Raw genomic sequence first — 27,015 nt, forward strand, 5'->3', positions numbered from 1 at the left:
TGTAATGAGATTGTACTACAGCTTTGCTTTTGTGCCAGAAAAAAAAACAACACTGTTGTTACACTCTGGTCCTGCCTGGAAAAGCTTCACTGTTTAGCTAGTGCTTTGGCAGATTGTGTTTTCTAGTGCTGAAGGTCCACTGCTTAATCTTTCATCAAGCAGCCACTCTGAAGGCACCTAGATTTGAAGAAATGCCCTATAGATTTGGTTCATCTATAAATACCATCATAAAGAAAAAGCCAAATCAGAAGTCATAGTGTTCTGGATCTTACCACTGTTTATATAACACATTAATAATACACCAAACTGTGTTGGGTCTGTCTGAGCTGGAGTCACCTTTTCCCTGCAGCAGCTCACACAGTGCTGTGCTCTGCACTCGTAGCTGGAACAGCACTGATATCACTCCAGTGTTGTGTCTATTGCTGCGTAGTGCTGGCACAGCATCAGGACTCCTTCCAAGCCCCCAAGAGCCAGCAGGCTTGGGGTGGGCAAGTGATGGGGAGGGGACATCACCAGGACAGCTGACCTAAACCAACCAAAGGGATATTCCATAACACCTGATGTCACACTCAGCAATAAAAGGGGGGACTCTCGTGGGGGAGGGGGCTGTTCCTCCTGAACAACCGCTACGTGTTTTGAGGCCCTGCTTCCCAGGACGTGGCCGAACATCGCTCATTGATGGGAAGTAGAGAATATTTTTTTTCCCTTCTCTCTGTGCTTCTGTGTGACTTTATTGTTTCTTTTGTTTCTTTTTCTCCCCATTCCCTTTCCCTTTAATTAAATCTTTCTCATCTCATGTTGCAGGAAGCACGGCCGAAAGCACGACAGACACCAGCAGAGTCAGATCATGCTCCATTTTATTGCCCGAATAGCCTAACTTTTATAGAGAACTTAACAGGGGTGGACAGTGTTTCACACAAGATTATTGGTCAAAAGCACTCAGACAAACAACTACAAGAAAACAACCCCACCTGCAAGAAAACAACCCCCTTGTGATTAGCAGTCACATAGACCTTGTCCTTGAAGCCAGCTACTGGTAACAATATTTTTCTGAATTCCTCAATTGGGCGATGTGGGAACACTGTCATGGGAACTTCTCATAGTTGCCCTGGTAGCTTGGTTTGCTCAGCTACAGCAAGCCATGGGATTTTTGCTGTTTCAAGAAATCCCTCAACAATCTCACACCTTGAGTTCTCTGTGTTGTATTTTCTCCCCTTTCCTCTTTGAGGAGAGGGGGAGTGAGAGAGCGGTTGTGGTGGAGCTTGGCTGCCCACCTGAGTAAAACCACCACACTAACACTGTCTTTTTCTATATACAGCATGTTGTACAGCTTGCTCTCTACACCACTGGCTTGTTTTGTGGCTGATGTATAAACTGGGATATTACTTATAAAATGTATTTTAGTGGCATCATGTATTCTACAACAGGTCTGTCAAAATACTGTGTCAACCTCTCATGTATGTGACCACCCTTTAGAACTGGTCATCCACCATACATCAGCCCATGCTGGGCAAGGGGGTCCTTCAAACATACTGTTAGTCAGGACAGAGATATTTGTGCTCTTTGCTGAATTGTTGTTGAGCATTTAAATCAACAAGTTACCACCTCACGAGCATCAAACGTGATGGATTGTGGTTCATAACTCTCTGACACATTCACCCATATTTTGACAGGATACCCTGTCTTTGCTATCATCTGGTCAAATCTTTTCCAAGTTTCCAATTGACCAAGACTTCTTAGCTTTTTACACACACAAATGTAAGGACACTTTAATTAAAGTAAGGGGGAAACTTGAAAGCACAGACAGCAAGAAATAATAAGACTAAAAATAACCTGCTCAAAACTGTTGTAGAGAAGCCAGAGGGACAGGACATGTCAAATATAGGGAACATTATGATCTGGAGGAATCTAGCTATTCCTTCCCCAACAGTAGCACTTAATGATTATAATTATAATTCATGTTTCACCTCTTGCAGTATGACAGTACTGGCAAAACAGAATGGCAAAATTACTGACCAGTAAAACTTTCCAAGAAACAGAAAACTCTTTTTTGAAAGACCAAGATCCTTAGTTTTAATTATTTTAGAGGTGAGGGGAGTTCCCCAAGTCTATATGAAAAACAAAGTTATCTTTCATTTGGTGGAAATAACCTTAAATTTTTCTGAAATAATATTGTAATGTTTGATCTTCCTTATTTTTGTTTTCCAATGGAAAATCAAAGTTTTATAGAAAATTTCCAAAATTTTCATAGAAAATATGACTTTTATTCCCTTTAAAGAATACGTTGATAGATAACTGTAGACAACGACTTCCTGTTTTGCTTCTCCATTTTTTTTAAACCAATATGAGCATTTTCCTTTATCCTGATTTTTGAGCTATCTTAATTATTTACTTCTTGCCTAGCTACTTCTGTCCCTTTGAATGTCCATATCTCACAATGCAAATAAATAAGTTAGACAGTATCAATGCAAAATCCATTTTCCAAAGCCAGACACATAGACCTCACACATTCTCTTTGTTCTGCTTTATCTCTTGTACCCCATTCTATGACTCAGATACTGTTTGATATGAAAAGCATCATGTTGCAAGACATAAATCTCTGTATGTTCCTACTTGTAACTCTTACTTGCATGAGAAGTCCAGTTTTCCAATCAATCTTAGTATAATTAATTAAGATGAGATTCAGATCACAGATTGAATGAGACACCTACGTTTAGCTGTCTACAAATGAGATAATTATTATCTCTGTACAATCCAAAACTCAGTTCTGTTGACTAAATGTAGGTACCAGGTGCTGAGATTTTCTAGAATATAACATAGTCTCTAACTTTTGATTGAGAGGAGCATGTGCTTCCTGTAGGTCCTGGGTCACATCTGCCAACTCCAGGCAAATGTCTCAAACAATATAGGGCATCTCAGATGGCACTGTACTGGGTCTGACTGGGATGGAGTTAACTTCTAGGCAGAGTAGAGCCAATAAGCCATGTTGTTTGCACCTCTGTGAGAGCAGATTTAAGGAAAAAAAAATGCTGTATCACAGCAGCTGGGAGAGCAAAGAGTGAGAACCAGCCCTACAGCCACCCAGGTCAGTACAGAAGGAGGGCAGGAGGTGCTCCAGGCACAGAGCAGAAGTTCCACTGTGGCCTGTGGAGAGGCCCCTGGTGGAGCAAGCTGTCCCCTTGCAGCCCGTGGGTCCCACGGCAGAGCAGATCTCCACGCTGCAGCCCGTGGAGGAGCCCCCAGTGGAGCAGGTGATCCATGGGGGACCCATGCTGGAGCAGTTTGCTCCTGGGGAATGGACCCAGTGGTACAGACCCATGTTGAAGCAGTTCTTGAAGAGCTGCTGCCTGTGGGCAGCCCCCACAGGATCAATTCAGGAAGGATGGCATTCCATGGGAAGGACCCCACATGGAGGAGAGGCAGAGAGTGACCATGAAAGAGTGGCAGAGATGAAGCATCAGGGACTGACTGCAGCCCCCATTCCCTGTTCCCCTGTGTTGCTTGGGGGGAGAAGGTAGAAGAGGGTGGATAGGGGGAAGCTGTTTTTAGACTGTTTTTAGTTTTTCACTGCTGTAGCTTGTTAGCAATAAGTAATAAATCATATTAATCTCTCTATGCTGAGTCTGTTTTGCCTGTGATTATAATTGTTGAGTGATCTCCCTGTCCTTATCTCAACCCTTGGACCCTTCCTGTTGTACTTTCTCTCCCTTTCCCTTTGAGGAAGGGGACTGAGAGAGCAGTAGTGGTGGAGCTCAGCTGTCCAGCTGAGTAAAACCAGCACAACGTTTCTGTCTCCACTCTGTAGTTGCACACCTCTTCTAAGAGCAAATATCTTTCTTTTACAGCTCATTCTTTTGCACCGTGCATGTAGTAAGAGTTAAATCTGCTTACTTGCAGACCTCAGCAGGTACAGGTTGAGCTGTTTGTTTTCATCTGCTGTGTCCTGACTTGTTTAGAACTAGTTTTGGTTTGCAAGTTCAGGATTCATTTCCATTTTATTTCTCTAAAATTCTCACTGGGGACATGTTTTAGCTCTTAGTCTCTTTGCCTTCAGAGGCAGTGTGACAGAAGCTGTGGCAGGTCACAATCCGAATCCCATCTGTTCACAAGAAAAAGTCACTGAATACATTTGAGAGTACAAACAAAATGAAGATAAGGTTGCAACTGGCTGAAATACAATGGATTAAATACTTAATATGCTTTATCTGCTTTAATGATTTCCAGTACTTTCAAAAATATATTTTTATAGCAAATATCCACATAGAAATAGATTTAAATGGTTATTACTGTTATGTTTTATAAATTAAATGACTTCTAAGCTTCTCAAATGTCTTTTAATCCTTCATACCTCAACTCAATAATGGTCCTCCTTAAAATGATTACTTCATTCAGCTATTGTATATCTCAAAAAAACTGCTAGCCACCTATCTATGCTGAGAAGGTGATATAGAGAAAGAGACTATACAGAGTGTCATAAATAAAGCATGGCTTACAGCATCAAGGAACCAAGGAACATATGTTAAGCTTTGCATGAATGTTACTATGACCAACAGGAAGGTGTGCTCTTTTTTCAGGGAAGGGGAACTGTTTGAAGAAAATGGTTAAAATCCATTTTCAGCATGAGTGCATGAAACATGAAAAGATATGGAAATCCTCATATTTCCATTTTTTTTTTTGTCATTTCGAAGGCAAGTAGAAGATTTGGTGTTTATCTACCAGGAAACATATCCAGCTGTCAATGTACTATTCTGTTAGAATTGACAGTCACACAGAAGGCTAAGTCAGCTCTCAGAAATGTTGGAAGCATCGCGGTGGGTAAATAAAAGACACATAGTACTATCACAGATGTAGTCACTTGAATTATAACACTGATCACTGAAAGCAGAAGCTATCTAAGGAATCCACAACAGAAGTCTACAAAAACAGTATCTTGTCCAAATATGTCCAAGGACATGAGAGACCTGGTGTGGTGGTTTTACCGTGCTAGTCAGCTGAACACAACAGCGGCTCTCTCACTCCCCCTCCTTAGAAGAGGAGGGGAAGAAATAAAGGAAAGAACAACTCACAGGTTGAGAGAAGGATAATTTAATTAAAGAGAAAAAAATAATTATTAAGTAAAGATAATTATTAATCAAACAATTTAACTAAAGGGAATAAAGGGAAAGGGGAAAGGGAGGGAGAAAGGGAAAAAAAACAACAACAACAAGAACAACAACAAAAAACAGAACAAGTAAAGGCTATGTGGAAGCGCAGAAGAAATGCACATGCATTCTCCAGAATCCCACGAGGCCTAGGAAAGCTTGCGTTTCTTTTTTGCTAGTTGGCGGAGACATTGCTGTTATTTTATTGATCACATCCATTGGAATATGGCGACAGTTTGGGGGCTCATCTGGGATCCTGTCGCCTACTGAAGAGTTCTTGCCACCACAGACAGGAAGGTGCACCCTGCTGATTCCAGCGGTCCCATTGGGGGTGGTGGGTTGTCTTGGTACGGCTGGCAAAGGACCGTTAATCTGAAGACAGGCTCTGCGAAGCTCTGGGGAGAAGGAATGCCAGCACTGACATACCATAGACACAGACCAGACACAGACCAGACCAGGTACAGGCACAGGGATTACTGCTGATAACTCGGACCGGGAAGCCGTGCACGGACCAAGGTAAGGGAAACTTTACCGTATACGGCCTCGGGGTAGGTTCGGGGAGACTCTTGTGTGGAGTGTGAATGAGACGCACTTTTAGTGCAAAGTGAGTATGGAGTCCCAATCCGAAAAGTTCTGTAGTCCCGCGAGGGGACAAACAAAGTCCCCTCAGATGGAGAGGGATGAAGCGAAAGAGAGTCTCGGGGGTTTGGGCCCTTAGGTGTACAGTACCCCGAGCACGGTGAAGTGAGGTGCTCGGCAGTACACCCTGCCTCAGTCCTAATGCTAGGTGAAGGCTTGTGGTACCCCGTGGGTGGTAAAGTCCACAGCAGCATGTCAGGAAGAGATGGGGATTAAGGGTTCCAAGAGTCAGCAGGGTGGGGGTGGAGACCCCGGGACTGTGCCTAAGGATAGTCCTTTGGAGAGAATGATAAGGATTTGGAAAAACAACCCAAAAACTAGGGAAAAAGAATTAAAATAAATAAATAAAGGTTTGATATTGTGTAATTGTCTGTCTTAAACAGCTAATAATAGGAACTTCAGTATTTTGGCCAAAATACGGGTATGACGGAAATTTAGGTTTTAAATTTATATGTAAACAATAAGGTTCTGTTTTCGGAGGAGGAATCAAGATATGCTCCCTACAATCCTAATATTGCACCGAAGGCAGCGGCAGCTGCTCCAGGAGGGGAGACAAGGACTGCAATTGATGCTGTCCCTGGAGAAGTTGCAACCGGGAGCACAGAGTGGCAGGAGTAGAGGCAGGGGGGCAGTCCTGGTGGGGCCTTGGGGCCGTGCAGGGCCGAGGCGGGGCCAGTGCCACTCCCCCCTTACCATCAGAGAGTTTTAAGAAGGAAATGAAGTCTTTAATTGAGGGCCTAGAAGAACAGTCAAACCCATTTTTAATGCCTAATTTGTATTTCTGGGGGTGAAATGTGAATCTTGTCTATGTTGAAAAGAATGTTTGGGGGGGGGGGGGAAGATTTGCCAGGAAGCTATGCATGAATGGGAAAGAACTAACACAGCCCCTTTCCCCCCCCCCCCCCCGGACCAAGAGTAATTCTGATAGAGCAGAAATATCTGCTTATCCAACTGAAATAATAACAGCCCACGACATAGAAATCCTATGAGAGACTCGGGGTAAGAATTAGAAAGTACTTGGGGATGAATATGAGGACCTTGGAGCCCAAGGTCTCTTGAAAGTTCATTTTGTGATTAAAGTCTGGCTAGATATGCAGAAAAAGCTCCAGAAGGTGGGATGATGGAGTGAACAGTGTGGTAGTATGAAGGTGTATGCCAGGAGGGGAGATGAGAAGGAAAAGCAGAGAGCGAAACAAATGGTATTCGCAGCATACTGGGTAGTGAGGCAGAGGGGGAGATAGAGGGACTTTCAGGATGGACTGGGACTTTTGGGCCCAAGATGGAAAGAAGAGGAAGAGAGAGGAAGGAATGTCAGGCAAGGAAAGCTACCTGTGTTGCAGCCTAAATCCTAGCAGGGACAGGCTTTGAGAAGATGTTTTAAGTGTGGCCAAGCCAGCCACTTCAAATAGGAATATCTGGAGTGGAAGAAGGAGGAGAGATTGCTGTTATAAATTCAGAATAGGGGAGTCAGGGCTTTTTGGAAAGCTAGGTCCTTGATAAATGAAAAAGTGTACCTCAAGGGCTCCTCAAGTGTACCTCAGTGGGGATCACTCTACAATTATTGTTACGGGCAAAACAGACTTAGCATAGGAAGATTAATAAAATTTATTACCTATTGCTGACAGGCTGGAGTGGTGAGAAACAAAGAAACAAGCTGGGGGCACCTTCCCCCATCCACTCTCTTCCACCTCTTCCCTGCTCTGAGTGGCATGGGGCGGGGGGGGGGGGGGGGGGACGGGACGGGGGGGGGCAGGAGTGGGGAAGGAGCGGCTGTTGCGCAGCAGTTTTCTTTTCCTTTTCTTGGATGTGCTCTCACAGAGGCACAAACTATGTTGCTCATGGCTTGGCTCTGGGCAGCAGTGGGCCCCTTTGGATATGGCTGAAACTGGCCCTTATCTAACATGGGGCAGCTGCTGGATTCTTCTCACAGGGGCTACCACTGCAGCCCACTCCGCTACCAGAACCTTGCCATGTGAACCCAATACACTGAGACAGCTAGGTCATTACTGGCCTGTAAATTATCAGGGCTTAAATTAACTAATGAAACCCTAAATGTGATGAGGGTAGAAGGGACTGGGATAACAGTGCCACTTTTGGGGTACACCAAGCTGAGACTAGGGATAGAATGATCACTGGGCAATTATTGTATGCACCTGAGGCAGGGACTAACTTGTTGGGAAAGGATTTGATAATGAAATTGTGCATTCAAATAGTAAATTGTTAGACTGGAATAACCATATTATTAATGGGATGCTCTCAGACCCTGGGAGCAAAGATATATTTGCCTTTGAGTGGAAAGACCCTGAAATGGGGTGGAAGCAGCAATACAGATGGACAATTTTACCTCAGGGGTTTACAGGGCCACCAATTTATTTGGGCAAGTTCTAGAAGAAATTTTGGAGCACTTGTACTGTGTAAAACCACAACAGCAAAGGAGGTGTTAGTGTTACAATATGTGAATGATCTTTTATTGTCAGGACAGGAGAAAACAGCTGTGAAGGAAGACACTAAGAAGCTATTCGACTTTCTGGAAAACAGAGCTTGAAAATATTGGAAAATAAATTAAAATTTGTAGAAAGAGAAGTCAAGTATTTAGGGCATCTAGTGTCTGAGGGGGAATGAAGGATAAATCCGGAGAGGATTCAGGGAACTGTTGAGCTACCCCTACACAAAACTAAAAGCAAGTAAAAGTTTTAAGAGAAAGAGGTTTTTAAGGAATGAGGAGTCACGAAGTCCAAAAGAAAATAGATACTCCCTGACGGGAGAGAAATGCTGAATAAAGTGCTAATGAGGCAAATATTAAGTGTTTTGCATCAAGAGGGTCATTGGGAAATTCAAGCAACGTGTGACGCTGTGCTATGGAAATATGTATGTGTAGGAAAATATATACTCGGGCTGAACGAGTTTGCAGGAGTTGTGTAGTATGTCAAAAGGTAAATAGGAAAATTATTTGCAGTCAGAACAAGGGGGGTGAGAACCAGGAATTCAATGCTTCCAAAATGTACAGGTAGATTTTACAGAACTCCTTAGAGTAGGTAGATTTAAATACTTATTAGTCTTGGTAGATCATTTGTCAGGGTGGGTGGAAGCTTTCCCTTCAGTATCTGCTACTGTGAACGTAGTAACTAAGGTAATTCTAGAACAAATAACTCCCAGGTATGGAATTGTTGAAAATATTGACTCTGATCAAGAAAATCACTTTATGGCAGAAATATCGCAAGGGCAAATGTGGACTCCAGGAATTAAGTGGAAATTTCACACTCCTTGGCACCCTTCCTCTTCTGGAAGGGTGGAACGGATCAGACAGTAAAGAAGCAACTTGACTAAGTTCTGGAAACTCAGCTTCCCCAAACGAAGTGCTTACCTTTGGCACTTCTCCAAATTCAAACTGCACCAAGAAAAGATGTGGGAGTTTCACCATATTAAATATTATTTGGATAGCTGTACATGGACAAAGAGAATGGATTACCTCAGTTTGAGACAAAAGATGCTTTTCTTAAGAACTTGTGGTGGTTTTACTCGGGTGGACGACGGAGCTCCACCACAACCGCTCTCTCACTCCCCCTCCTCAAAGAGGAATGGGGAGAAAATACGATGAAAAGGGCTCAAGGGTTGAGATAAGGACGTGAAAATCATGCAGTAATTATTGTGACGGGAAAAACAGACTCGGCATAGGGAAACAGTAAGATTTATTGCCTATTATTAACAAGCTAGAGAAGTGAGAAACAAAGGAAAGAAACCAAAAGCACCTTCCCCTCAATCCGCCCTCTTCCACCTCCTCCCCCCGGAGCGGTGCGGGGGAATGGGGGTTATGATCAGTCTATAGCGCTTCTTCGCCGCCACTCCTTATTGGTCACTCTTTTCCCCTGTGCTATGGGGTCCCTCCCACGGGATGCAGTCCTTGCTGAACCGATCTAGCGTGGGCTTCCCACAGGCAGCAGCTCTTCAAGAACTGTTCTAGATATGGGTGCGTACCACGGGGTCCATCCCTCAGTAGCAAACTGCTCTAACCTGGATCCCCCACAAGCAGCAGCTCCTGCCAGGTAACCTGTTCCTGCATGGTCTCCTCTCCATGGGCTGCAGGTCCGGCCCAGAATCTGCTCTGGCAGGGGTCTCCCTGTTCCATGGAGATTTTACCTTCATGGCTTTCTTGATTGCAGCACAGGTCTCACACTCATGGGTAACCTGTGTGATGGCCTCAATGGTCAAGTCCACCCCTCGATCATGAGCCCATCTGTAAGTGGCATCCCTCCCCAGATGTCCTGATGTTTCATGGGCCCATCGAGCTACAAAGAGCTCACCCTTACGTTCCCAGTCTAGGTCCACCTGAGCCACTTCAATTTTCGAAGCTCGATCCACTTCTTCGTTGTTCCGATGTTCTACAGTAGCGCGACTCTTGGGCATGTGGGCATCTACATGACGTACTTTAACATGCAGGTTTTCTACCCGGGCAGCAATATCTTCCCACAGGGTAGCAGCCCAGATAGGTTTACCTCTGCGCTGCCAGTTGCTCCCTTTCCATTGCTGCAGCCACCCCCACAGAGCATTTGCCACCATCCATGAGTCATTATAAAGATACAATACTGGCCAATTTTCTCTTTCGGCGATATCTAGGGCTAGTTGTATGGCTTTTACTTCTGCATACTGACTCGACTCACCTTCCCCTTCCATGGCCTCCACAACTCGTCGCATGGGATTCCACACAGCAGCTTTCCATTTCCGATGGCTCCCTATCACACAGCAGGATCCGTCAGTAAACAACGCATACCTCAAAATAGTTTCTCTTTCGAGTCACTCGATATAGAGGATTCACAAGCTGACTATAGCCTGGCACATGCATTCTCCAGAATCCCACGAGGCCTAGGAAAGCTTGCGTTTCTTTTTTGCTAGTTGGCGGAGACATTGCTGTTATTTTATTGATCACATCCATTGGAATATGGCGACGTCCATCCTGCCATTTTACCCCCAAGAACTGGATTTCCTGTGCAGGCCCCTTGACCTTGCTCTGTTTAATGGCAAAACCAGCTTTCAGGAGAATTTGGATTATTTTCTTCCCTTTCTCAAAAACTTCTTCTGCTGTGTTGCCCCACACGAGGATGTCGTCAATGTACTGAAGGTGCTCAGGGGCTCCCCCTTGCTCCAGTGCAGACTGGATCAGTCCATGGCAAATGGTAGGGCTGTGTTTCCACCCCTGGGGCAGCCGATTCCAGGTGTATTGGATGCCCCGCCAAGTGAAAGCAAACTGCGGCCTGCATGCTGCTGCCAAAGGGATGGAGAAAAATGCATTAGCAATATCAATTGTGGCATACCACTTGGCTGCCTTTGACTCTAGTTCGTACTGAAGTTCTAGCATGTCCGGCACTGCAGCACTCAGTGGTGGCGTGACTTCATTCAGGCCTCGATAGTCCACTGTTAGCCTCCACTCGCCAGTAGACTTTCGTACTGGCCATATAGGACTATTAAAGGGTGAGCGAGTCTTGCTGATTACTCCCTGACTCTCCAGTCGGTGAACCAACTCATGGATGAGAATCAGGGAGTCTCGGTTGGTGCAATATTGCCGTCGGTGCACCGTTGTAGTAGCAATTGGTACCTGTTGTTCTTCAACCTTCTGCAATCCTACAACAGAAGGGTCTTCTGAAAGGCCAGGCAGGGTAGACAGCTGCCTAATCTTCTCTGTGCTCAAAGCAGCTATGCCAAAAGCCCACCGGTATCCTTTTGGATCCTTGAAGTACCCTCTCTTGAGATAGCCTATGCCAAGGATACATGGAGCCTCTGGGCCAGTCACAATGGGATGCTTTTGCCACTCATTCCCAGTTAGACTCACTTCAGCTTCCAGTACAGATAGTTGTTGGGATCCCCCTGTCACTCCAGAGATACAGGTGAGTTCTGTCCCTTGGTAGCCTGATGGCATTAAGGTACATTGTGCGCCAGTGTCCACTAAAGCTTTGTATTCTTGTGGTTCTGATGTGCCAGGCCAGCGGATCCACACAGTCCAATAAATCCGGTTATCCCTCTCCTCTACCTGGCCAGAGGCAGGGCCCCTCTAGTCCTGGCTGGAGCGTCTGCCACTTAATTCTTGCAAATGAGAGGTAGAGGTCCCTTCGTCAGGGTCAAGAATAACATCAGCTCTTCTACTGCCTCTGGGGTACTGCCCAATAGAAACTGGAGCAGCATTTCTCTTAGAAGCCCCTCTTCTTGCTGCTGTATTTCCTTTCAGTTCACGTACCCGAGCAGCTAGGGTTGAAGTAGGTACACCATCCCATTTCCTCATATCTTCCCCATGGTCACGCAGATAAAACCACAAGGTGCCACGTGGTGTACGTCTTGGGTACTCTCTCTCTTGAGCAGGCGAATGCTGATTCTTAGTGGCTGAAGTATCACTCTGTCTAAATGAGGGGGAATATACTCGTTCCACGATCTTGTCAAGTCCTTTAGACAGTTTCTCCACAGCTGAGACACAGGACTGTAGCGGAGCAGAGAGATTGTCTTCATATTGTTGAAGCTGGCAGGACACATCATACATTGTTGGTCCCATCCCCTCGTCCCAGCGAATTGCTGCCAGGGTACTGGCATGTGCTGATGGTGCACTCCGCACAAATTTACGCCACATGGATGTTGTGCACTGGACTTCATCGGGGTCTTGAGGTGTCTGGGCATTGTCCAAATCACTATAAATCATCTCCCGCACAGCTAATTCCTGCAGATGCTGGAGACCTTTATCTATAGTGGTCCACTTGCCTATGTGATATACAATATCTTCCTTATGGGGATATCTTTCTCTCATAGCTGCCAGGAGTCGTCTCCAGAGGCTGAGGGCCTGTGCTCCTCTCCCGATTACTTTGTCGATTACCCTTTCTCTAGAGAGGGATCCCAGCTGCTTGGCTTCATTGCCTTCTAATTGTAGGCTATTGGCCCCAGCATCCCAGCATCGGAGCTGCCAAGTGAGGATGTGTTCACCTGGGCGTCGACCATAATCCTTTCGTATTTCTTGCATCTCACTCAGGGATAAGGATCGAGTGATTTCTGATTCCTTTATGACTTCTGTCTCGTCTTCCTGCTGTTTTTGTGATGGCTCTGCTTTAGAGGTGCCTGCCATTTCCCCTTCTCCCTCCTTCTTAGGAGAGCCTTCTTCTCTTACTAAACGAGCTGACCTCCATTTCCATTGTTTTGACTTGACTATGGAGGCGACTGATACCATAGTTGGTTGGTCCTCTGGGTCAGCCACAGCGTGTGTTACTTGGTCATCAGATTCAGAGACTTCCTCCCTCTCTTCAAGTTGCTGGATGATGTTAAACAGTGTTTGATAGGAATAAGCCAGGACCCAGCACAATGCTGCAAGCTGTCATTCTCCGGCATTATCAGGGTCAGGACATACAACTCTCAAACATTCTACCAAGTTTTTAGGATTTAGCACTTGCTCAGGGGTGAAGTTCAAAACTATTGGAGGAGACACTCGTGACAGGTATCTGCGAACATCATCCCACACACCTTGCCACTCACCACAAGACTGTTTCGGGACAGATTCCCAAGTAAGTTTTCTAAACAATCGACTAATCTTAGAGAGAAAATGAAACCTGTTGTTCAGAATTAGAAATAGCAATACATGGGTTACAGATGGATCTTCAAAATACTCCCAAACTGTTGTAATTAGCCCACTGTGAAAGAAGGGAAAGGTACCATTCCTAATATTATTAATAAACTGGTGTCCAGATGAGAAAAGGAAGGCAGTGTAGTTCTGAATATTCTCTGAAAGATAGTTTCCATGGGACCCAAATGATAACAGCGCAGAGCCTGAATTCCAGATTAAACCCAAGGTCAGTGCTTGGCAGCACAGCAAATTAAAAAAAGTGAACACAGATTGTAGCACTCTGTCGGATCGGATATATAGGAGAAAGGAGAATATGACATGGATTGCATGACATATGAACAAAGCTATTATTAACAGGACAATGTACATGGTTACTAGCATGGTTACTAGCAAGCGTGTTAGTTGTATGCGTTTAATCAATTCTATTGTTATCTCAACCCTTCGAGCCCCACGTTGGGCACCAAAAAGGACTGTGGTGGTTTTACCGTGCTGGGCAGCTAAACCCCACAACCGCTCTCTCACTCCCCCTCCTTAGATGAGGAAGGGGAGAAGTAAAGCAAAGAACAACTCACGGGTTGAGATAAGGATAATTTAATTAAAGGGAAATAATTATAATAATTAAATAAAGACTACCATGAACTAAACAATTTAACTAAGGGGAAATAAAAAGGGAAAGGGGAAAAGGGAGGGGAAAAGGGAAAATAAAAAGAAGGGAGGAAAACAAACAAACAAAATAAATGAAAGCTATATGGAAGTGCAGAGGAAAGAAATTACTCTCTACTTCCCACAAATGAGCGATGATTGACCATGTCCTTGAAGCAGGGCCTCAACGCACGCAGCCGGTGTTCGAGAGGAGGACCGACGTCTTCTCAACGAGAGCCCACCCCTCCCCTCTTCTTCCTGTTTCCACCTTTTATTGCTGAGTGTGACATCACATGGTATGGAATATCCCTTTGATTGGTTTAGGTCAGCTGCCCTAGTGATGTTTCTCTCCTCACTTTTTGCCCATCCCCTAGGAGGGTTAGAGAAAGGCCCAATGCTGTGCCACTGCTGCTCAGCAGTAGACACAACACTGGTGTGATAACACTGCTGTTCCAGCTACAAGTACAGAGTACGGCACTGTATGGGCTGCTGCCGGGAAAGTTAACATTCCAGCCAGACCCAGTACACCTCCTCAAAGAGGAACAGGAAGAAAATATGATGAAAAGGGCTCAAAGGTTGAGATAAGGACAAGAAGATCACGCAGTAATTATTGTAACGGGCAAAACAGACTCTGCATAGGAAGATAGTAAGATTTGTTGCTTATTACTAACAAGCTAGAGAAGTGAGAAACAAAGGAAAGAAACCAAAAGCACCTTCCCCCCCCATCCACCCTCTTCCACCTCCTCCCCCCGAGCAGCGCAGGGGAATGGGGGAATGGGGGTTATGGTCAATCCATAGCGCTTCTTCTCTGCCGCTCCTTCTCAGTCACTCTCATCCCCTGTGCTGTGGGGTCCCACCCACGGGATACAGTTCTTGATGAACTGATCCGGCGTGGGCTTCCCACAGGCAGCAGCTCTTCCAGAACTGCTCTAGATATGAGTCCGTACCACGGGATCCATCCCTCAGTGGCAAACTGCTCTAACCTGGATCCCCCACAAGCAGCAGCTCCTGCCAGGTCACCTGCTCCTGCGTGGTCTCTTCTCCACGGGCTACAGGTCTGGCCCAGAATCTGCTCCGGCAGGGGTCTTCCACAGGCCGCAGCCTCCGTCGGTGCAGGTCCACCTGCTCCACCATGGTCTCCTCCACGGGCTGCAGCATGGAACCCTGCTCCACAGTGGTACTCCATGGGCTGCAGGGGGACATCCTGCTTCACCATGGTCCTCACCACAGGCTGCAGGGGACTTCTGCTCCGGCGCCTGGAGCACCTCTCCCCCTCCTTCTACACTGACCTTGGTGCCTGCAAGGCTGTTCCTCACTGCTCTCTCTCCCAGCTGCTGTGTTTCGCAGCGTTTTTTTCCCTGTCTTAAATATGCTCTCACAGAGGCGCAAAACTACATCGCTTATTGGCTCAGATCTGGAAAACAATGGGGCCCTTCCCAAACATGGGGCAGCTTCTAGATCTTTCTCACAGAAACCACCCCTATGGCCCCCTGCTACCAAAACTTTGCCACGTAAACCCACTACACCTGTGTGATGGCCTCAATGGTCAGGTCCACCCCTCGATCATGAGCCCATCTGTATGTGGCATCCCTCCCTAGATGTCATGATGTTTCATGGGCCCATCGAGCTACAAACACCTCACCCTTATGTTCCCAGTCCAGGACCACCTGACCCACTTCATTTTTTGAAGCTCGATCCACTTCTTCATTGTTCTGATGTTCTTCAGTATGTGATAGATATTCATCTGATTTGTGTCAGTATGGAACAGTGCTAGGGCCGCATGGTATGATTAATGTGACCTTCTGTCTTACATACCCTTGTATAACCACAAGTCTAAGAAAAACAGAGGGGTTAATGTATATAGTTCTTGTACCTTGCAAAGGAATATTTTAACAATTCGTGTCAATAGAGAGCAGTTCTGTCTGTCTCTGGGTCCTGCACTGGCAATTTATTTCTTCCACAGATGTGGTTTCTCCCCTTTCCTCCCAGTGTCCCAGTCTCCCCCTCATTATAGTCAATTTATCAAATCTTCAGAAATATTCCTCAAATCCATGAGCCTATTTGCTTTTGTTTTTCCGAACTCTTATTCCTAACAGTTACAGCCTTTTTGCCTTCTTTGTGGTTGATTTAGCACTGCTATAGATGTGACTGGAGTGTCCCTGTGAATGGCCTGTGAGGAATGTTTTAACAACATGTGAAGTGTCAATAGAGAGCTATTCGTATTTGTATGTTCTTTCTTTGAAGTCTCTGATGTCTGGGGGTTTCAGAACAACTGCTAACAACTAGTAACTGTTATGGCTTCTGAATGGGACACTATGCAAGCCCCTGATATCTGGCCAGGTGGCCAGGAGATTAAGGAGAAGAAAGAAAGAAGCTGAAGGACGGCTAGAAGACAAAACTTGCAGGGGATACTGTGTAAGCTTTTGACATGCTGCCAAGGAGTACAAAGGGGAAGGACAAGAAAAAAAAAACTGAGAGGAAGACTACGAGCCTTCAGCATGAAAGACCCCCAGAGGGACCACCGGAGACTGATGCGCATGCTCCAGTAGGAGGGTTTGGATCCCGGAAGCTAATTATAATAACCTTTTTTTTTTTTAGAAGTAGTAATGAATATGTATTAGCCTAGGAGCATAAAAATCAGCTACTTGATGTAACTGGTGTGCGTCTAGATGGAGCGGAGACTCCCGACGCACCCATCACTGTTTGCTTACCTCTATTCTTTTAATAAATTATAAACTTTGATTATAATCCTATTTTGGGACTGAGCAATTTATAACAAGTCTAATGTTATCTCAGCCATGGGGCTTTCCAACCCCCATGGCCACATTCTCAAATCTCCCCCTTCTTTATTAATATCAACCATTTTCTCAATATGAATTACCACTCCATATACATGTATAACACCATGATTAAAATCATAAGATATAGCAACTTTGCTCCTCCACTGACTTTGCTAGGAGATGTAATTTTTAAATAAGCAATGAGGCAGAACGGAAATGTACTCATTTTACCCTGTGCAGATTTATTTGAAGAGCTTGGAGATCCTGGGGCGTATGTGTTACCAGTATTGTAATAAAGACTATAAAGAACTTGTCTATCAAACCGGTGCAGGTAACTGGATAAGCTGTTTAACCTCTGTAACTTGATTATGTCCAACCGCCACTTCCTGTTGAGGAGACAATTGTGATAACTACCTGCTGCAAGATAACAATTGCAGTAACTGAAATGCCCAAATAAGGAAAGGACAATCAATCCGCAAGGCAGAGGAAGACTATGACCTTCATCCCCGTGACCACCAGAGAGCCCATGACGACCCCCTAGCAACTGGTTGCACAACCACAGAAGAAACTAGGATGTGCCACTCAACCCGGAACCACTAGACAATAAAAGGGGACCCTGGCAGGGGTAAGGCACACCATTGGTGGAGCAAGAGACTCCCCGGCTGCCCAGCGCTGTTTTGCCTGCTTGACCACTTGCTTTAATAAATTCTGTTTTGATAAGTACAAACACCTTTTGGCTTTTATAACAACTATCAGTACATAAACCCATGAGTGGGGCCTTCCTTCATTTAGGAACTCGTTCAGCTGATAAACATAGTCACTCCAGATTAGACTATATACAGTCCTCTGCCGTCCCTGAGCAGGAGTCATTGCTAACACCCTATGTTAGATGAAGTAGCCTCAGGGTTCTTTATATTTAACATCAAAGCAGGGCAAACCAAATGCAATTACACCCCAATAATGAAATTTATATCTGTTGTAAATGTCTTTAGCTATGCAGCAGAAAATCCAGATACAGATGAGCTAAAAATAGCTCTAAAATGAATGGTGAGGGAAACTTGCAATTTTTTTTTAATTTATAGGGAAAGAGATAGCAGACAGTATATAAACCTCACAAAATGTTGTTTTTTTTTTTAATCTGTGGAGAAAAAATAACTTTCCATTCATCATTTGATGGGCTGTACAGTGAGGCTGCTCTCAGCCTCCAGCAGCTCGATGCTTTCCAGTTCAGAGGGGAAGATTGCTCCACAGGCCAGGTAATTTCTTATCACTCAAAATCTTCAGTGCTGTTCCTCAGACTAATGGCCAACAAATGCCCCTTGTAAAGACCTAATGCCAGGTGTTGTGGTGTAACCCGGCAGGCAGCTAAACACCACACAGATATTCACACACCCTCCCCCCTCCTTCTCTGGGATGGGGGAGAGAATAAGGAAACTGAAGCCTGTGGGCTGAGATAAAGACAGTTTATTAAGACAGGAAAATAAAAATAACAATAATAATAATAATGATAATAGTACTACTACGAATAATGTGTACAAAACAAGTGATGCACAATGCAATTGCTCACCACCCACTGACCGATGCCCAGCTTATCCCCGAGCAGTCCGGCCCCCCCACCCCTGCTAGCCACCCCTATATATTTTTCAGCATGACGTCAGATGGGATGGAATACCCCTTTGGCCAGTTTAGGACAGCTGTCCTGAGTCTGTCCTCTCCCAGCTCTTGCTGCACCCCTAGCCTGCCCGCTGGCAGGACAGTGTGAGAAGCTGAAAAGTCCTTGTGTAAGCACTGCTCTGCAACAATTAAAACATCAGGGTGTTTTCAACATTATTGTCATCCTAAATCCAAAACACAGCACCATACCAGCTACTAGGAGGAAAAATATACTAACTGAAACCAGGACACCAGACCATTCTTTGTTGTGCCAAGATAACACTTATCCAACCTCAGAAGAACAGTGGGAGTGGGGTAGTGACTTTACTCCTCCTTAGACACTTGCACTTGTTAATTGGCATTTCCTGTTATCGGTAATTGTTATAAATGGCTCAGGATTCAAATTAGGATTAAATAAAAAAATAGGATTTATTAAAAGAATATAAAGGAATAGAGGTAAGCAAACAGCGCTGGGTGCACCGGGAGTCTCCGCTCCACCAGGACGCGCACCAGTTACATCAAGCAGCTGATTTTTATGCACCTAGACTAATACATATTCATTACTTCCTGTAGTGAGGGGCCCAAAACTGAACACAGTACTCGAGGTGTGGCCTCACCAGAGCCGAGTACAGGGGGATGATCACTTCCCTAGCCCTGCTGGCCACACTGCTTCTTATGCAAGCCAGGATGCTGTTGGCCTTCTTGGCCACGTGAGCACACTGCTGGCTCATATTCAGCCGACTATCAACCATCACTCCCAGGTCCTTCTCCACCAGGCAGCTTTCCAACCACTCATCTCCCAGCCTGTAGCTCTGCTTGGGGTTATTGTGCCCCATGTGCAGGACCCGGCAGTCCAGCCTATCCAGATCCTCCTGCAGAGCCTTCCTACCCTCGAGCAGATCGACACACGCACCTAACTTGGTGTCATCTGCGAACTTATTGAGGGTGCACTCGATCCCCTCATCCAGATCATCAATAAAGATATTAAAGAGGACTGGCCCCAGTACCGTGCCCTGGGGAACACCACTAGTGACTGGCCTCCAACTGGATTTGACTCCATTCACCACAACTCTTTGGGCCCAGCTACCCAGCCACTTTTTAACCCAATGAAGCATATGCCAGTCCAAGCCAAGAGCAGCCAGTTTCTTGAGGAGAATGTTGTGGGAAACGGTGTCAAAAGCCTTACAGAAGTCAAGGTAGACCACATCCACAGCCTTTCCCTCATCCACCAAGCACGTCACTTTGTCATAGAAGGAGATCAGGTTCGTCAAGCATGACCTGCCTTTCATAAACCCATGCTGACTGGGCCTGATCGCCTGCTTGCCCTGCAAGTGCCGCGTGATGACAGTCAAGATAATCTGCTCCATGAGTTTCCCTGGCACTGAAGTCAAGCTAACAGGCCTATAGTTCTCCAGGTCTACCCTCTGGCCCGTCTTGTAGATAGGTGTTACGTTTGCTAGCTGCCAGTCGACTGGGACCTCCCCCGATAGCCAGGACTGCTGATAAATGATGGCAAGCGGCTTGGCCAGCTCCTCCACCAGTTCTCTCAGTACCCTCGGGTGGATCCCATCCGGCCCCATCAACTTGCGTACATCCAAGTGCGGTAGCAGGTTGCCAACCATTTCCTCATGGATAGTGAGGGCCACATTCTGCTCCCCATCCCCTTCCACCAGCTCAGGGTACTGGGTATCCAGAGAACAACTGGTTTTGCTGCTAAAGACTGAGACGAAGAAGGCATTAAGCACCTCCGCCTTTTCCTCATCTTTTGTAACAAGGTTTCCCCCCACATCCAGTAAAGGATGGAGATTTTCCTTAGTCCTCCTTTTCGTGTTAATGGATTTATAAAAATATATATTCTGTTGTCTTTAACGGCAGTAGCCAGATTGAGCTCCAGATGAGCTTTGGCCTTTCTAATTTTGTCCCTGCGCTGCCTCGCAACATCCTTATAGTCCTCCCGAGTGTCCTGCCCTCTTTTCCAAAGATTATAAACCCTCTTTTTTCTCCTAAGCTCAAGGTGCAACTCTCTGTTGAGCCAGGCTGGTCTTCTTCCACGCCGGCTCGTCTTTGGGCACGTGGGGACAGACTGCTCCTGCGCCATTAAGATTTCCTTCTTGAAGAGCGCCCAGCCTTCCTGGACTCCTCTGCCCTTCAGAACCGCCTCCCAAGGGACTCTGCCAACCAGTGTCCTCAGCAGCACAAAGTCAGCCCTCCAAAAGTCCAATACAGCGGTTTTACTGGTCCCCTTCCTGGCTTCGCCAAGAATAGAGAACCACCATTTCGTGGTCACTCTACCCAAGACAGCTCCCGACCACCACATCTCCCACCAGTCCTTCTCTGTTTGTGAACAGAAGGTCTAGCGGGACACCACCCCGGTAGGCTCTCTAACCAGCTGCATCAGGAAGCTATCTTCCACGCTCTCCAGAAACCTCCTAGACTGCTTTCTCTGGGCTGTGTTGTGCTTCCAGGATATGTCAGGGAAGTTGAAGTCCCCCATGAGAACAAGCGCTGACTATATCGCAACTTCTGTCAGCTGCCTGTAGAATTCCTCATCTGTCTCCTCATCCTGGTTTGGCGGTCTATAACATACCCCCACCAGGATGCCTGCCTTGTTGGTCTTCCCGCCGATCCTAAGGCGGGAATTGATCCTAAGGCGGGATTGATGTTTACTACAATGATTACCCTTCTTTCTTTCTTAGTGGATGCAGTCCTGAGGCATGGAGTCGACTTCCTCGCCCTAGGCATCCTCCTTGGTACACTTTCTACCTCTTCCTCAGCTACCGGTCTCTCAAGCTCCAGGGCCTCAAACCTGTTGTGTAAGGGCACCTGGGAAGGTGGGGCCGGTAGGGGGCAGCATCACCTGTGATGTCAAGCAGGGACCTGTTTCAATTCCTCCTCAACTCCTAGGTCCCCTGTCTCTGCCTGACAGCAACAGGGCAGGGGGTCCACCCCCATTTGGGGTGTCTCACCCTGGTATCTGTCCTTCAGGCCCTGCAGGGAGTCGCTCCACAAGTCTATCTCCCGCTCACACTCCCTGATATCCCTCAACCTCTCGACCTCCTCCTTGAGTTCTGCCACCAGGTGGACCAGGTCATCCACCTGCTCGCACCTCACGCACACAGTCTCTCTGCCCCCCGCAGGTGGTAGCAACAGGCTCAGGCACTCCCTGCATCTGAAGACCTTAACTGCTGCATTTTTGAGTGGGTAGTTAGTCTGGGTGTGTATGGACTTCCTAGAGAGAGTACTGTGCCTGGTGGAGACCATTGCAGCTTAGCTAGAGGTAGACCACCGTTACAGGAGTTGTTTGTATGGGCGGGGGGGAACGCTCTCTGCCCTTCCTGCTTGGCCAGCCTGTGCTAACTGCCTGCACTAACTAACTGCTGTGCTAACTGCCGCGCTGAGTCAGTAAGCTAACTGAGTCAGTAAGCGCTAACTGAGTCAGTAAGCGCTAACTGAGTCAGTAAGTTTATAATCAGTAAGAGGTTGCTTTTTGTAAATCCAAGGCTTTGGGGTTTACACAAATTAACCTGCAGTTGTAGTTGTTGACCCCACAAAACCACTGCTATATTGTTTAGCTACTGCCTTACTTTTTGGAGTAGATGTTCAAGACATGCAATATTTTGCTCTGTAAAGCAAAAATTAAAATTGTGATATAAGTAAACGAAACTTCAATTTTCTGAAATCCATGCTTATAAGAGGAACCTCCAAATTTTTACCAGAGGGGCTAAAGATGGAAAAAAAAAAAATTACATCTCTATATCGCTCTCTCATTTATATCTGTGTTTGTATCTGTATCTTCTCTATGTCAAAATCTCCAAGCCTCTCCTTTGCCACACTAAGCTTATTTATAATACCTCAGAATAAAATTTTATATAGACCTTAGTATTTTTGAGTAAAATTTTCATAGAATCATAGAATCATTCAGGCTAGAAAAGACTTCTAAGATCATTTGGTCCAACCTTTAACCTAGAACTAAAGTCCACCACTAAACCATGATACAGTGTTCTCAATCTACATGTTTCTTGAAGCCCTCCAGGGATGGTGACTCAACCACTTCCCTGGGCAGCAGCCTATTCCAATGCCACACAAGTCTTTCAGTAAATAAATGTCTCCTAATATCCAACCTAAATCTCCCCTAGCACAACTTGAGGCCATTTCCCCTCATCTTATCTTTTATCCTCTTATAATTATTTTAAATTACCTTGACTGTCCATTGGCTGACCTTTAGGGAGATTTATTGACATCTGTGCCTCTTTCAGCAGTACCCCTCCTTCTCCACCTTAAAGGTCATTCCAACTCCCAAGCTCTTTCCCTTTCCTGCAGCTAATTACAGACACTATTGCCTCCACCCCTAAAGACTAGCAAACCCTCTTTCTGGAAGCCAGTTATAAGTGTTACACAAATGTATATAACTGTTCAATTCTTTTCTTGCCCTGCCCATTCTACAGATCTAACTACTAGTAACTTCTGTTAATATATACACACTGCTTATCGTCAAGGAATCAGTCTGTCTGAAAAAAACACCTGATTATAAGGTAGCAATAACAGTTGGCAGCAAGTCAAAGAACATTATAGATGTCATTTGCCAAAATAATTTTCTTACAGCTTGTGGACACTAAATTATTGACATAGAGTGTGGGTTGTTTTTTGTTTATTTGTTTTGTTTTGTTTTGTTTTCCCAATAGTGTTTTAATTATAGTATTATATTGGTGAAATTTTCTACAAGCTGTCATTATAATTTGTTCTGTAGCTCTTCCTAGAGGTTCCTTTGGGGACCTGAATATGACAGGCATATAAGTAAGAATTAAACTCAGAAATCTTTAGATATTGACTGTGGACTGATCTAAGCTACTCATTATGAAATCCCTTTGGATACAACTGAGAGAAAATCACCACCAAATGGTGTTCCAGGTGACCTAGCTAATTCAGGCTAGAAGGGCTTTATCCTAAAAGTGCCTATTTCCGGTAACTGATTACAGAGGAAATCTAGACAACCAGTTCAGAGAAAGAACCGCTAAAGACGACTATTACTTTGTGAGAGTAAACCTGCCCAAAAGACAATCAATGGTACTCAAGAAATCATTCAAAAAGCACTACAAATATGAGATGTTATGCATGATTACATTGATTTGTTTCTGAGATGTATGATTAGCCACAGGCAAAGTAAAAATCACATGTTAGTAAGCACAACCTTTTTTTGTTCAGATGTCACATCATGGGAGAATTTTTAGGAAAGAACAGAGCAGTTTCTGAGGAAGTTTTCAAGGAATGCTTTCCATGCACTGTTAGAATGTGAGAAAAAAATATCTTGCTTGTAAAATTTAATAAAAAATGTCTTACCTCTGGCATTGCAAGCAGGAGAGAGTAAGGAACAACCTTACTGGTTATATACAAAGATATATTGTACATGGTGCCGTTATAACATAAAAAGCCTTCGCAGAAAGAAGTTTGTGTTGAAGCAATGGAGAATGAAGATACACAAAAGGAAGCAGTATTTTCAAAACAATGGGCAAGCAAAATGTTCTCTGCTGGAGTCTAGAAGTAAATGCTTGATTTTTTCTTGCTATTGAATTCCCGCAGTAGTATAAAGTACTCATCTGTCTCGCTTTCCTAACCACTAACATTTGCATGTATTTTAGGTGCAGTTCTTGGTTTACACTAATAGCTGGTGATATACTCTTAAGTGTATTGAAAGGCCATAGGTTATTCAGCAAAGACACGGGAGCCTTCCCTGCCAGTACCCTGCTGGTCCCTCTCCAGTTTTGCAGAAGCACTGGTGGGAGAGGAGGCTATCTGGGTCTTTGCAGCTCAGTCAGTCAGTCATCCACTTACTGAAATCATCAGGCTGGGCACCAACACCTAAAGGAGATGACTGCCTCACCTAGTGACTAGCTGAAATTTCCCTTGCTGCATTTTTAGCCCACTGTTACTTGCTCTGTGCACAGGGGGAATGAAGAACTTTTATTTTTTAAATCTTTATTTTTTACTACAGTCTTTTATGTTATTTGTGATTGTTTTATGGTTTCAATTTTCTCTGAATTAAGCAACCCCAGTTTTTCAGTCCCCCTTTGTAAGTCATACTTTCAAGACCTCTAATCATTCTTCCTGATCTGCTCTGGACTGTTTTCAACTAGGCCACATCTCTCTTGATGTTTACTGAACAAAGTCATCTGGATCTGCTGAATTTGAAGCAAACAGTAACAAATAGTGGTGCGAAGTTGTGCTGGAACACATGAGGCAAAGACTGTGGTTGAGAACAAGACAATTATGTTAAGAACTTGTTATAAATGATGTCTCAACTCACTCTGAATTTAGTAACATAAAAGAATATTTATAAAAGGCAAGTAAACAGCGCTGGGTGCGTGGGGAAGTCTATGCTCTACCAACATGCACACGCAACCATCGAACTTTCCAAATATATATAGGACATTGCTCTTACATATTTACAAGAAACCCGAGTACGCCTATACATATGGATATCCTATCCCCGCTTCATATTATAATTCTCTTTGTGGTGGTCCTTGTGGGTGAAGGGCTCACAGTTTCCCCATCACCATTAGCAACCTTTTGTTCCAGACTGCAGGAGCGGCTTCGACTGTCTCCCTCTTCTTCTGCACATGCTCTGCCCACCACAAGGTTCCCGAAAGCAACAAAACGTGATTGCTTTTCCCGCGTTTCGTTAACCCTTGAAACCACACTAATAATATTATTATCATATAACATTAAACAATAAATGTTAACAGTTCTAACCAGCAACTACCCCAGCAACTTCCGTGCCTTAACAGAGGGGAAAACAAGCAATCCGAGACGGCAGGGCGTTGCCTCAATCACCCTTCTTTATTTCCTCTAAACTCTTTACATTCCTGATGACCTCATTGTTAAAGAGTCTGATGTTATCACCAACCAGGAGGCTTTCCGACCCCCATTGCCACATTCCCAAATCTCCCCCTTCTTTATTAATATCAACCATTTTTCTCAACACGTATTACCACTCCATATATAACAATCCCTCCTCTTCTTTTGAATGTCATTAATTCGTGTCTTGTCTTCGATTTTGGCCAAGGCCAATTGAACCATAAAAGAATGCTTTCACAATATTCTCTGTAAGTTTTATAAACAAGTTTTTAGCAATGGTTGGAATCCCATATTTAGCTCGTGTTTCAATTTCATGATTCCGCAGGGTGTATAATAATTGTACTTTTCCCAATCAACCCTCCTTCATTATTAGCTCTTACCTCTATCCACCATTGATAGGGGGCCTCTTTCGGCTCATAACTGGTTATCTTATTGCTTTCATTACATCGAGCATACTCTGGTTTCCATAGCATAGGTTTAACAGGCATAGTAGTGTTTGTTCCTGAATTCTTCCCCTCCAGGTGTTAACAATACATTCACTACAATTCTGAGCCAATAGCATGTAATTAGGAGAGGTCCGGTAAAGGCCATGTTACCCGGCAGTTATTACCCTAAGGGGTTGCACCCCTTGGTAAACCTTCTTGAGCCGCAATACTGGTCCCTTCTCCGGTCTTGCCCTCTCCCTGATGCTTCTTAGGAAATGGTCCAGACTTACACACCCGATGGTTCTTCTATTTGCATTCAACTTTTCCACAAGTTAGTGGGGGCTTGATTCAAAGCAGATAACCAATCATATAGGTAAATTTTCCCACCTATTATTAAATTTTCAGGTAATTCAAGATGTTGCGGGTATCTCTACTGGAGGTGGCACTCCCCCTATGGGACTTTGGGGTCCCCAAATCCTTCTATTAGGGCCTTTATATGAGTTTCCAATGATTGCTAATATTCTAATCAATACAAGATTTAATATACATACAATTAGCATCCAAAGGGTAGGTATGCCCTGATATACTTCAAGTTCTTTTAAGCTTAACTTTCAGATCTCCAGGAGTAGACTCAACATTCCAGGTTCCTGTTACGGGTCCCTTTACTCGTGATGCATGTGTCCACCCCTTTTCCACCGTTCTTATAGCTGTCTCTGTAGTAAGCAAGACAAGATAAGGACCTTCCCAATGTGGAGACAACGATTCTTCTTTCCAAGTTTTTATCAACGCTTTATCTCCAGGCTGTATTTTATGAATTGTGAACCCCAAGGGCACATTTTGAGCCAACATCCCCTTCTCCCGAAGTTCGTTCAATTGTTTTCCCAGAGTTATCACATATTTCTGGGTCTCATAGTCTTCTATCAGAGAATGATCTAAGGGCATTCCTTGGGAATATGGCATACAGTAAAGCATCTCATAAGGTGATACTCCAGTCTCCCCGTGTGGCATGGTTCTTATGTTTAGCAGTGCCAATGGTAAGCATTTTACCCATGATAACTGAGTCTCAATCATCAATTTGGCCAATTGGTGTTTAATTGTCTGATTCGTTCTCTCGACTCGTCCAGAACTTTGAGGATGCCATGGCGTATGATATTCCCATTTAATGCCCAGGGCAACAGTCAAAGCCTTTAAAACCTTTGAAGTAAAGTGTGTCCCCTGATCGGAATCAATGCTCCCAATTAAACCAAAGTGAGGAATAACATTCTCCAACAGGTTTTTAGCTACCACTGCAGTGG

General features: G+C 44.8%; 2 protein-coding genes across 2 annotated transcripts in view; one reads left to right on the forward strand and one right to left on the reverse strand.

The window, feature by feature from the left end:
- LOC137846966 (uncharacterized) overlaps nucleotides 1-27,015 on the forward strand; it is a 456,759-nt gene that overhangs the window by 390,958 nt on the left and 38,786 nt on the right. The window lies entirely within an intron of this gene.
- Nucleotides 802-27,015, reverse strand: part of LOC137846962 (uncharacterized) — a 176,037-nt gene continuing 149,823 nt past the window's right edge. Inside the window, exon 2 of the mRNA XM_068665096.1 lies at nucleotides 802-1,178. Within this exon, the coding sequence (XP_068521197.1) occupies nucleotides 1,171-1,178 (8 nt within the window). The 3' untranslated portion in view covers nucleotides 802-1,170. The remainder of the gene's footprint in view (nucleotides 1,179-27,015) is intronic.

The sequence above is a fragment of the Anas acuta genome, chromosome W (assembly GCF_963932015.1).
Source record: "Anas acuta chromosome W, bAnaAcu1.1, whole genome shotgun sequence".
Lineage (NCBI taxonomy): Eukaryota > Metazoa > Chordata > Aves > Anseriformes > Anatidae > Anas > Anas acuta.